The sequence below is a fragment of the Saccoglossus kowalevskii genome, chromosome 18, assembly GCF_978046115.1.
Source record: "Saccoglossus kowalevskii chromosome 18, keSacKowa6.1, whole genome shotgun sequence".
Classification (NCBI taxonomy): Eukaryota; Metazoa; Hemichordata; class Enteropneusta; family Harrimaniidae; genus Saccoglossus; species Saccoglossus kowalevskii.
In genome coordinates, this window is record NC_140658.1 from 4,415,451 (window position 1) to 4,429,614 (window position 14,164).

Here is a 14,164-nt window from a genome sequence, read left to right on the forward strand (position 1 = left end):
GAAATAAATTTGATGAGAATATTTAGTTTACACCTTTTTTCCCGCCTACTTTGCAGCTCGATTCATTTGTGCTGACATGACGTGACACCCATTTTGGAATTGTTAAACACTGATGGCGCTATTCATTTTGTGTTTCACAGTGTGAAATTTTCTCAGATATTATTAGGCCAATGAAAAAAAATGCGAGTTAGGGTTAGGGTTTTGTTTCATTTCATTTCATGGAAAAGACTAAGCTGTTATAAACCCATACATTGAAATTCATTGCAATCAACAGATCTTTCTTATTTCTGATCTCTACATTGGAATAACTGTGACAAACCCAACAGATTATAAACATATATTTTTATAAACTAGATTTCAAAATCTAAATATAAATTGCTGATGAAAATAAATACATAAAAAAAACTTACATTTGACCCAGTTGATGTAGTTTGCTGTCCATTCCTATAAAATCAAATGAAAACAATGGTTATTTCGGTAATCAAGCATTAAAATAAAATGCTGCAAAAATGAAGGTCAAAAGAGCTGAAGATAAACTTATAAACTTATTAAGTTTGAATAAAATGAAATATATAATGAAATATAAATTTGCATATGTGTGAAATGATGTACTGTAAAGTGGTTAATTATTTTAAGTTTTAAGTTTGCTTATTTCGCTGACTGGAAAATGCGCTAAATTCAAACCCGGTGAATATGTAAAATTAAGCATAGAACACATTATCGAAATGATAAAACCGTGAATTTAAAACCCACTGAATATGCCTGAATTTGTAAATCAGCGAAATTTAATTTAGTCATTTTACAATATGACGTATATATAAAGTTTGCACATGTTATGTTCAGGCATGTCATAGATATAGCCCCGGAACATCATTGGTTAAAACAAAACAGTAGTTTTGGAAATGCAGATTTGCTTAAAGAGCAGTGGTCATTGTGCCAAACATGCACAAGATATGAAACTCATATAAGACGGCAACTGTTGTGCAGACAAAGGAATACAAATTGAGACATTGCTAAACTTTTTTAATAAATTTTGTTAGTGATTGGATGGTAGCGAAGGAGTCATGTGCATTAATTAGTGTAGTCGCACCAAGGTCAAAACTCTTACTTGGATTGTGGGAAAATCAATGTTTCTCAACATCAATGTCAGACATTGCGAGGCACAACGACCATCGACTTTCAATTTTTAGCAAAAACATGGCTGCAATTCGTCCATCTCAAATTCAGATTGTAAAATAAATGTATGAGCATTATGTATCCCATGATGCATGTGTGAAGTTTGAATGTGATTGGTTCAGGCATGTTCAATGTAAAGTGGAGATGAAAGCATGCATGCACATAGGTCAAAACTTAAGTCCCTGTTTTCAGACCTTGTTCAAATGGGGACTAATGAAGGTTTCCATGGTAACCTAAAAAATGGATGTTGTTTCTGCCTTGAAATGTTTTGACTCAAATGGGAAAAAATTTGGTTACACAATATAAATATGTATAAATCTGAAAATAATTGCTGCAATACTGACTTGCATCTCAGGTATACATTAAGTATCAATATGTAAAGGAATTTCACCATGTATATCAATTTGTACATGTGATTATTTCTATTTATTGAATACAGTTCTGTTCTTGAGAAACTAATGACATTGGCACGTATCTTAATCACGCGAATGACCAGGGTATATTTTGTTCAACAGAAGTTAGATAGATAATAATTACAGTCAATATACAGCAGTTGATAATTTATACGATTCTATTATATTCTATTATATTCTATTCTACTGTAAAGGGGGTAATTATTCACTGGGTTTTAATTTAGCTTATTTCGCTGACTGGAAAAATGCGCTAAATTAAAACACAGTGAATATGTAAAATTTAGCATAAAATACATTATCTAAATGACGAAACAGTGAATTTAAAACCCACTGAATATGCCTGAAATGGTAAATCAGTGAAATTTAAACCCAGTGAAAATTAGTCATTTTACAGTATTCTATTCTAATACAATTCTGTTGTTCATCTATACTAAATTTACCTATGACACTAACCTAGACTCGTCAGGGTATGTGCGAGCTTTGTTATTCGGATATCTATCCATAGACAACTCAAAATCAATATAAAATTTGCCTTTCTTTCTATTTCTATAAAAAAAGTCATTCACATATATTATACACTCAAAAACATAGCATAATTATTACAACCTTGTCTATTGAGAACCTTTATTAAATAACAAATGTATGAATAGATAACAACCATCCTATGTACATTAAAAAGTGTACATAGAATTTGCATCATAATCAAACTTGGCTGAGAATCCAAACTGGTTATTGTAATATGCAAGTTTGTAAGAAATTGTAACCACAAGACAAACATTTTATGACCGAGTGAATGACAACAATGAAGACTGACATTTTCCCCTATATACCTTGCCTTTCATCTATAATGATATGGACAAGTAAAAAAAAACCAGCAAACAATACGCTAATGCATTATATTCAACATTTTATGACCGAGTGAATGACAACAATGAAGACTGACATTTTCCCCTATATACCTTGCCTTTCATCTATAATGATATGGACAAGTAAAAAAAAACCAGCAAACAATATGCTAATGCATTATATTCAACATTTTATGACCGAGTGAATGACAACAATGAAGACTGACATTTTCCCCTATATACCTTGCCTTTCATCTATAATGATATGGACAAGTAAAAAAAAACCAGCAAACAATACGCTAATGCATTATATTCAACATTTTATGACCGAGTGAATGACAACAATGAAGACTGACATTTTCCCCTATATACCTTGCCTTTCATCTATAATGATATGGACAAGTAAAAAAAACCAGCAAACAATACGCTAATGCATTATATTCAACATTTTATGACCGAGTGAATGACAACAATGAAGACTGACATTTTCCCCTATATACCTTGCCTTTCATCTATAATGATATGGACAAGTAAAAAAAAACCAGCAAACAATATGCTAATGCATTATATTCAACATTTTATGACCGAGTGAATGACAACAATGAAGACTGACATTTTCCCCTATATACCTTGCCTTTCATCTATAATGATATGGACAAGTAAAAAAAAACCAGCAAACAATATGCTAATGCATTATATTCAACATTTTATGACCGAGTGAATGACAACAATGAAGACTGACATTTTCCCCTATATACCTTGCCTTTCATCTATAATGATATGGACAAGTAAAAAAAAACCAGCAAACAATACGCTAATGCATTATATTCAACATTTTATGACCGAGTGAATGACAACAATGAAGACTGACATTTTCCCCTATATACCTTGCCTTTCATCTATAATGATATGGACAAGTAAAAAACCAGCAAACAATACGCTAATGCATTATATTCAACATTTTATGACCGAGTGAATGACAACAATGAAGACTGACATTTTCCCCTATATACCTTGCCTTTCATCTATAATGATATGGACAAGTAAAAAAACCAGCAAACAATACGCTAATGCATTATATTCAACATTTTATGACCGAGTGAATGACAACAATGAAGACTGACATTTTCCCCTATATACCTTGCCTTTCATCTATAATGATATGGACAAGTAAAAAACCAGCAAACAATACGCTAATGCATTATATTCAACATTTTATGACCGAGTGAATGACAACAATGAAGACTGACATTTTCCCCTATATACCTTGCCTTTCATCTATAATGATATGGACAAGTAAAAAAACCAGCAAACAATATGCTAATGCATTATATTCCAAAATGGCTGCCAATTGGTGTTTGTTTCACAATACTGTAGAATACTTTATTTTAGCTTGAATTAATTTTCACTGAAAAGACTTTTTGGTTGTTTTGTATGGATGTTATTTTCACTGATTTTTGACAAGTGAAATATAGGAAAAAAGTATATTCACTGGATTTTATTTTCACTGAATCATTGTTTAAGCGAATATTAATTCCAACCAAAAATAAAGTATTTTACAGTAGATTATTTTTCCAAGAGTTGCTTGTGTAGGGTGAAAACAACCACAATAGTTTATTATACTCATGCATACATTGATAAAATGAAGATGAAATAGCTCCAAATATTGCTTAATTTTATGAATTTGACATAATCAAAAACAAAAATATCAAAAACAGACCAAAGAGCAACCGATGACTTTAAAATGTTCAAAGAAACTATTGACTATATCCGCAATGCAACCAAAATAACCAAAACATTGAAAACATGAAAAATTCCCCAAATGATAATTATTGATATTGTCATCTCAATATTATTAGATTGTTAAGTACATTTGCAGTCTACACATCACCACTTGGGTCTACCGAATATGGACATTTTTTTCAGTAAAAAACACATTATATTTCAAAATTCATAAACTCTTGAAGGCTAAAAATCAGACACACTACGATTCCACTTAATTATGAAGTGAAAAAATGAAGAAAAAAAGTTCAAATTCAAATGGTTGCTACAAGAAAAGAAACAAAACAGTTCATTGGCTTACACTTCCGGGCTTCATACCAGTGCCATCAGTGATAAACTACTGAAATCATTCTCAACTGGAATATTGAGCACATATAATTGGTGTATAGTAGTACTTACCTTATATCAGGGTCATAAAGGCTTGGTTTGGTCAGCATGATAGGTGTTGGTGTCCTTGTACGATACTCTACAACTTGAAACCAAGAAAAAAAAAGTTTATTTGTTTTGTGAAAAAATCCAAACAAATATATATATTTCTAAACCCACAAATTAAACTTTTAAACCCCTGCAATCTAAAAGTATGATACCTTGTTCCTGATAACCTGGCAATCTAAATGTATGTTACCTTGTTCCTGATAGCCTGACAATCTAAATGTATGTTACCTTGTTCCTGATAGACTGACAATCTAAATGTCTGTTACCTTGTTCCTGATAGGCTGACAATCTAAATGTCTGTTACCTTGTTCCTGATAGGCTGACAATCTAAATGCCAGTTACCTTGTTCCTGATAGCCTGACACTCAAAAAGTATGTTACCTTGTTCCTGATAGGCTGACAATCTAAATGTCTGTTACCTTGTTCCTGATAGGCTGACAATCTAAATGTCAGTTATCTTGTTCCTGATAGCCTGACACTTAAAAATGTATGTTACCTTGTTCCTGATAGGCTGACAATCTAAATGTCTGTTACCTTGTTCCTGATAGCCTGACAATCTAAATGTATGTTACCTTGTTCCTGGTAGGCTGACAATCTAAATGTCTGTTACCTTGTTCCTGATAGGCTGACAATCTAAATGTCAGTTACCTTGTTCCTGATAGCCTGACAATCTAAATGTATGTTACCTTGTTCCTGGTAGGCTGACAATCTAAATGTCTGTTACCTTGTTCCTGATAGCCTGACAATCTAAATGTATGTTACCTTGTTTCTGGTAGGCTGACAATCTAAATGTCTGTTACCTTGTTCCTGATAGGCTGACAATCTAAATGTCAGTTACCTTGTTCCTGATAGGCTGACAATCTAAATGTCTGTTACCTTGTTTCTGATAGCCTGGCAATCTTAATGTATGTTACCTTGTTCCTGATAGCACTAAATCTAAATGTCAGTTACCTTGTTCTTTAACTTCTGTTTTCTTTCCTTGAATATTGTCAACTTCCTTTTCTTTCAACTGAGGTTGTCTTTTGTATTGTCTTTTAATCGTGTGGTCTATCTCACATGTTCTTTTGCTGAATTGGTATTGGTCCATCATCATGTTGTACATTGCACTGATGTCGTCAACACGAAACTCATGAACATTGCATTCAAGTTTGTCAGGCGACATTTTCACCAATTCAGACATCCTTTCAATTGTCTGCGAAAATAGAATAATGAAGCATGAAATAAAGTAACATGAACAGTGTAACATAGAATATTATAACATAGAATAATGTAACATGAAATAATGTAACATAGAATAGTGTAACATAGAATATTATAACATGGAATATTGTAACATAGAATATTATAACATGGAATAATGTAACATGAAATAATGTGACATGGACTACACAGCTACAGCTACAGCTACAGCTGGACTACAGCTGACTAGTTTATTAATAACTGAAAACTGCAGCTGACTAATCTATTAATAACTGAAAACTACAGCTGACTAGTCTATTAATAACTGAAAACTACAGCTGACTAGTCTATTAATAACTGAAAACTACAGCTGACTAGTCTATTAATAACTGAAAACTACAGCTGACTAGTCTATTAATAACTGAAAACTGCAGCTGACTAGTCTATTAATAACTGAAAACTGCAGCTGACTAGTCTATTAATAACTGAAAACTACAGCTGACTAGTCTATTAATAACTGAAAACTACAGCTGACTAGTCTATTAATAACTGAAAACTACAGCTGACTAGTCTATTAATAACTGAAAACTGCAGCTGACTAGTCTATTAATAACTGAAAACTGCAGCTGACTAGTCTATTAATAACTGTAAACTACAGCTGACTAGTCTATTAATAACTGAAAACTGCAGCTGACTAGTCTATTAATAACTGTAAACTACAGCTGACTAGTCTATTAATAACTGAAAACTGCAGCTGACTAGTCTATTAATAACTGAAAACTACAGCTGACTAGTCAATTAATAACTGTAAACTACAGCTGACTAGTCTATTAATAACTGAAAACTGCAGCTGACTAGTCTATTAATAACTGAAAACTACAGCTGACTAGTCCATTAATAACTGTAAACTACAGCTGACTAGTCTATTAATAACTGAAAACTGCAGCTGACTAGTCTATTAATAACTGAAAACTACAGCTGACTAGTCTATTAATAACTGTAAACTACAGCTGACTAGTCTATTAATAACTGAAAACTACAGCTGACTAGTCTATTAATAACTGTAAACTACAGCTGACTAGTCTATTAATAACTGCAAACTGCAGCTGACTAGTCAATTAATAACTGAAAACTACAGCTGACTAGTCTATTAATAACTGAAAACTGCAGCTGACTAGTCTATTAATAACTGAAAACTACAGCTGACTAGTCTATTAATAACTGAAAACTACAGCTGACTAGTCTATTAATAACTGAAATCTACAGCTGACTAGTCTATTAATAACTGAAAACTGCAGCTGACTAGTCAATTAATAAGTGAAAACTGCAGCTGACTAGTCTATTAATAACTGAAAACTACAGCTGACTAGTCTATTAATAAGTGAAAACTGCAGCTGACTAGTCTATTAATAACTGAAAACTACAGCTGACTAGTCTATTAATAAGTGAAAACTGCAGCTGACTAGTCTATTAATAACTGAAAACTACAGCTGACTAGTCTATTAATAACTGTAAATTACAGCTGACTAGTCTATTAATAACTGAAAACTGCAGCTGACTAGTCTATTAATAACTGAAAACTACAGCTGACTAGTCTATTAATAACTGAAAACTGCAGCTGACTAGTCTATTAATAACTGCAAACTACAGCTGACTAGTCTATTAATAACTGAAAACTGCAGCTGACTAGTCTATTAATAACTGCAAACTGCAGCTGACTAGTCTATTAATAACTGTAAACTACAGCTGACTAGTCTATTAATAACTGAAAACTGCAGCTGACTAGTCAATTAATAACTGAAAACTACAGCTGACTAGTCTATTAATAACTGAAAACTGCAGCTGACTAGTCTATTAATAACTGAAAACTACAGCTGACTAGTCTATTAATAACTGAAAACTACAGCTGACTAGTCTATTAATAACTGAAATCTACAGCTGACTAGTCTATTAATAACTGAAAACTGCAGCTGACTAGTCAATTAATAAGTGAAAACTGCAGCTGACTAGTCTATTAATAACTGAAAACTACAGCTGACTAGTCTATTAATAAGTGAAAACTGCAGCTGACTAGTCTATTAATAACTGAAAACTACAGCTGACTAGTCTATTAATAAGTGAAAACTGCAGCTGACTAGTCTATTAATAACTGAAAACTACAGCTGACTAGTCTATTAATAACTGTAAATTACAGCTGACTAGTCTATTAATAACTGAAAACTGCAGCTGACTAGTCTATTAATAACTGAAAACTACAGCTGACTAGTCTATTAATAACTGAAAACTGCAGCTGACTAGTCTATTAATAACTGCAAACTACAGCTGACTAGTCTATTAATAACTGAAAACTGCAGCTGACTAGTCTATTAATAACTGCAAACTGCAGCTGACTAGTCTATTAATAAGTGAAAACTGCAGCTGACTAGTCTATTAATAACTGAAAACTACAGCTGACTAGTCTATTAATAAGTGAAAACTGCAGCTGACTAGTCTATTAATAACTGAAATCTACAGCTGACTAGTCTATTAATAAGTGAAAACTGCAGCTGACTAGTCTATTAATAACTGAAAACTACAGCTGACTAGTCTATTAATAACTGTAAATTACAGCTGACTAGTCTATTAATAACTGAAAACTGCAGCTGACTAGTCTATTAATAACTGAAAACTACAGCTGACTAGTCTATTAATAACTGAAAACTGCAGCTGACTAGTCTATTAATAACTGCAAACTGCAGCTGACTAGTCTATTAATAACTGTAAACTACAGCTGACTAGTCTATTAATAACTGAAAACTGCAGCTGACTAGTCTATTAATAACTGAAAACTACAGCTGACTAGTCTATTAATAACTGTAAACTACAGCTGACTAGTCTATTAATAACTGAAAACTGCAGCTGACTAGTCTATTAATAACTGAAAACTACAGCTGACTAGTCTATTAATAACTGAAAACTGCAGCTGGCTAGTCTATTAATAACTGAAAACTGCAGCTGACTAGTCTATTAATAACTGAAAACTACAGCTGACTAGTCTATTAATAACTGAAAACTACAGCTGACTAGTCTATTAATAACTGAAAACTACAGCTGACTAGTCTATTAATAACTGAAAACTACAGCTGACTAGTCTATTAATAACTGAAAACTGCAGCTGACTAGTCTATTAATAACTGAAAACTACAGCTGACTAGTCTATTAATAACTGAAAACTACAGCTGACTAGTCTATTAATAACTGAAAACTACAGCTGACTAGTCTATTGATAACTGAAAACTGCAGCTGACTAGTCTATTAATAACTGAAAACTACAGCTGACTAGTCTATTAATAACTGTAAACTACAGCTGACTAGTCTATTAATAACTAAAAACTACAGCTGACTAGTCTATTAATAACTGAAAACTACAGCTGACAAGTCTATTAATAACTGTAAACTACAGCTGACTAGTCTATTAATAACTGAAAACTACAGCTGACTAGTCTATTAATAACTGAAAACTACAGCTGACTAGTCTATTAATAACTGAAAACTACAGCTAACTAGTCTAATAATAACTGAAAACTACAGCTGACTAGTCTATTAATAACTGAAAACTACAGCTGACTAGTCTATTAATAACTGAAAACTGCAGCTGACTAGTCTATTAATAACGGAAAACTGCAGCTGACTAGTCTATTAATAACTGAAAACTACAGCTGACTAGTCTATTAATAACTGAAAAACTACAGCTGACTAGTCTATTAATAACTGAAAACTACAGCTGACTAGTCTATTAATAACTGAAAACTACAGCTGACTAGTCTATTAATAACTGAAAAACTACAGCTGACTAGTCTATTAATAACTGAAAACTACAGCTGAATAGTCTATTAATAACTGAAAACTACAGCTGACTAGTCTATTAATAACTGAAAACTACAGCTGACTAGTCTATTAATAACTGAAAACTACAGCTGACTAGTCTATTAATAACTGAAAACTACAGCTGACTAGTCTATTAATAACTGAAAACTGCAGCTGACTAGTCTATTAATAACTGAAACTACAGCTGACTAGTCTATTAATAACTGAAAACTACAGCTGACTAGTCTATTAATAACTGAAAACTACAGCTGACTAGTCTATTAATAACTGAAAACTGCAGCTGACTAGTCTATTAATAACGGAAAACTGCAGCTGACTAGTCTAATAATAACTGAAAACTGCAGCTGACTAGTCTATTAATAACTGAAAACTACAGCTGACTAGTCTATTAATAACTGAAAACTACAGCTGACTAGTCTATTAATAACTGAAAACTACAGCTGACTAGTCTATTAATAACTGAAAACTGCAGCTGACTAGTCTATTAATAACGGAAAACTGCAGCTGACTAGTCTATTAATAACTGAAAACTACAGCTGACTAGTCTATTAATAACTGTAAACTACAGCTGACTAGTCTATTAATAACTGAAAACTACAGCTGACTAGTCTAATAATAACTGAAAACTACAGCTGACTAGTCTATTAATAACTGAAAACTACAGCTGACTAGTCTATTAATAACTGAAAACTACAGCTGACTAGTCTATTAACTGAAAACTACAGCTGACTAGTCTATTAATAACTGAAAACTACAGCTGACTAGTCTATTAATAACTGAAAACTGCAGCTGACTAGTCTATTAATAACGGAAAACTGCAGCTGACTAGTCTATTAATAACTGAAAACTACAGCTGACTAGTCTATTAATAACTGAAAACTACAGCTGACTAGTCTATTAATAACTGAAAACTACAGCTGACTAGTCTATTAATAACTGAAAACTGCAGCTGACTAGTCTATTAATAACGGAAAACTGCAGCTGACTAGTCTATTAATAACTGAAAACTACAGCTGACTAGTCTATTAATAACTGTAAACTACAGCTGACTAGTCTATTAATAACTGAAAACTACAGCTGACTAGTCTATTAATAACTGAAAACTACAGCTGACTAGTCTATTAATAACTGAAAACTACAGCTGACTAGTCTATTAATAACTGAAAACTGCAGCTGACTAGTCTAATAATAACTGAAAACTACAGCTGCCTAGTCTATTAATAACTAATAACTACAGCTGCCTAGTCTATTAATAACTGAAAACTGCAGCTGACTAGTATATTAATAACGGAAAACTGCAGCTGACTAGTCTATTAATAACTGAAAACTACAGTTGACTAGACTATTAATAACTGAAAACTGCAGCTGACTAGTCTATTAATAACGGAAAACTGCAGCTGACTAGTCTATTAATAACTGAAAATTACAGCTGACTAGTCTATTAATAACTGAAAACTACAGCTGACTAGTCTATTAATAACTGAAAACTACAGCTGACTAGTCTATTAATAACTGAAAACTACAGCTGACTAGTCTATTAATAACTGAAAACTGCAGCTGACTAGTCTAATAATAACTGAAAACTACAGCTGCCTAGTCTATTAATAACTAATAACTACAGCTGCCTAGTCTATTAATAACTGAAAACTGCAGCTGACTAGTCTATTAATAACTGAAAACTACAGCTGACTAGTCTATTAATATCTGAAAACTGCAGCTGACTAGTCTAATAATAACTGAAAACTACAGCTGACTAGTCTATTAATAACTGAAAACTGCAGCTGACTAGTCTATTAATAACTGAAAACTACAGCTGACTAGTCTATTAATAACTGAAAACTACAGCTGACTAGTCTATTAATAACTGAAAACTGCAGCTGACTAGTCTAATAATAACTGAAAACTACAGCTGCTTAGTCTATTAATAACTAATAACTACAGCTGCCTAGTCTATTAATAACTGAAAACTACAGCTGACTAGTCTATTAATAACTGAAAACTACAGCTGACTAGTCTATTAATAACTGAAAACTACAGCTGACTAGTCTATTAATAACTGAAAACTACAGCTGACTAGTCTATTAATATCTGAAAACTGCAGCTGACTAGTCTAATAATAACTGAAAACTACAGCTGACTAATCTATTAATAACTGAAAACTGCAGCTGACTAGTCTATTAATAACTGAAAACTACAGCTGACCAGTCTATTAATAACTGAAAACTACAGCTGACTAGTCTATTAATAACTGAAAACTGCAGCTGACTTGTCTAATAATAACTGAAAACTACAGCTGCCTAGTCTATTAATAACTAATAACTACAGCTGCCTAGTCTATTAATAACTGAAAACTGCAGCTGACTAGTCTATTAATAACTGAAAACTACAGCTGACTAGTCTATTAATATCTGAAAACTGCAGCTGACTAGTCTAATAATAACTGAAAACTACAGCTGACTAGTCTATTAATAACTGAAAACTACAGCTGACTAGTCTATTAATAACTGACAACTACAGCTGACTAGTCTATTAATAACTGAAAACTGCAGCTGACTAGTCTATTAATAACGGAAAACTGCAGCTGACTAGTCTATTAATAACTGAAAATTACAGCTGACTAGTCTATTAATAACTGAAAACTACAGCTGACTAGTCTATTAATAACTGAAAACTACAGCTGACTAGTCTATTAATAACTGAAAACTACAGCTGACTAGTCTATTAATAACTGAAAACTGCAGCTGACTAGTCTAATAATAACTGAAAACTACAGCTGCCTAGTCTATTAATAACTAATAACTACAGCTGCCTAGTCTATTAATAACTGAAAACTGCAGCTGACTAGTCTATTAATAACTGAAAACTACAGCTGACTAGTCTATTAATATCTGAAAACTGCAGCTGACTAGTCTAATAATAACTGAAAACTACAGCTGACTAGTCTATTAATAACTGAAAACTGCAGCTGACTAGTCTATTAATAACTGAAAACTACAGCTGACTAGTCTATTAATAACTGAAAACTACAGCTGACTAGTCTATTAATAACTGAAAACTGCAGCTGACTAGTCTAATAATAACTGAAAACTACAGCTGCTTAGTCTATTAATAACTAATAACTACAGCTGCCTAGTCTATTAATAACTGAAAACTGCAGCTGACTAGTCTATTAATAACTGAAAACTACAGCTGACTAGTCTATTAATAACTGAAAACTACAGCTGACTAGTCTATTAATAACTGAAAACTACAGCTGACTAGTTAATTAATAACTGAAAACTACAGCTGACTAGTCTATTAATATCTGAAAACGGCAGCTGACTAGTCTAATAATAACTGAAAACTACAGCTGACTAGTCTATTAATAACTGAAAACTGCAGCTGACTAGTCTATTAATAACTGAAAACTACAGCTGACTAGTCTATTAATAACTGAAAACTACAGCTGACTAGTCTATTAATAACTGAAAACTGCAGCTGACTAGTCTAATAATAACTGAAAACTACAGCTGCCTAGTCTATTAATAACTAATAACTACAGCTGCCTAGTCTATTAATAACTGAAAACTGCAGCTGACTAGTCTATTAATAACTGAAAACTACAGCTGACTAGTCTATTAATATCTGAAAACTGCAGCTGACTAGTCTAATAATAACTGAAAACTACAGCTGACTAGTCTATTAATAACTGAAATCTGCAGCTGACTAGTATATTAATAACTGAAAACTGCAGCTGACTAGTCTATTAATAACTGAAAACTACAGCTGACTAGTCTATTAATAACTGTAAACTACAGCTGACTAGTCTATTAATAACTGAAAACTACAGCTGCCTAGTCTATTAATAACTAATAACTACAGCTGCCTAGTCTATTAATAACTGAAAACTGCAGCTGACTAGTCTATTAATAACTGAAAACTACAGCTGACTAGTCTATTAATATCTGAAAACTGCAGCTGACTAGTCTAATAATAACTGAAAACTACAGCTGACTAGTCTATTAATAACTGAAAACTACAGCTGACTAGTCTATTAATAACTGAAAAACTGCAGCTGACTAGTCTATTAATAACTGAAAACTACAGCTGACTAGTTTATTAATAACTGAAAACTGCAGCTGACTAGTCTAATAATAACTGAAAACTACAGCTGACTAGTCTATTAATAACTGAAAACTACAGCTGACTAGTCTATTAATAACTGAAAACTGCAGCTGACTAGTCTAATAATAACTGAAAACTACAGCTGCTTAGTCTATTAATAACTAATAACTACAGCTGCCTAGTCTATTAATAACTGAAAACTACAGCTGACTAGTCTATTAATAACTGAAAACTACAGCTGACTAGTCTATTAATAACTGAAAACTACAGCTGACTAGTCTATTAATAACTGAAAACTACAGCTGACTAGTCTATTAATATCTGAAAACTGCAGCTGACTAGTCTAATAATAACTGAAAACTAC

At 32.4% G+C, this 14,164-nt stretch overlaps 1 protein-coding gene across 2 annotated transcripts in view; it reads right to left on the bottom strand.

Annotated features, from left to right (window-relative positions):
- Window positions 1-14,164, bottom strand: part of LOC102800518 (uncharacterized) — a 66,411-nt gene that overhangs the window by 9,290 nt on the left and 42,957 nt on the right. The window contains exons 8-11 of one of the 2 annotated variants that reach the window (XM_085492706.1): window positions 5,602-5,842; window positions 4,616-4,688; window positions 2,043-2,135; window positions 411-444 (exon numbers count right to left, since the gene is read on the bottom strand). In XM_085492706.1, coding sequence (XP_085348832.1) covers window positions 411-444; window positions 2,043-2,135; window positions 4,616-4,688; window positions 5,602-5,842 — 441 coding nt within the window. The remainder of the gene's footprint in view (window positions 1-410; window positions 445-2,042; window positions 2,136-4,615; window positions 4,689-5,601; window positions 5,843-14,164) is intronic. The other variant, XM_085492707.1, reaches the window with a different exon arrangement.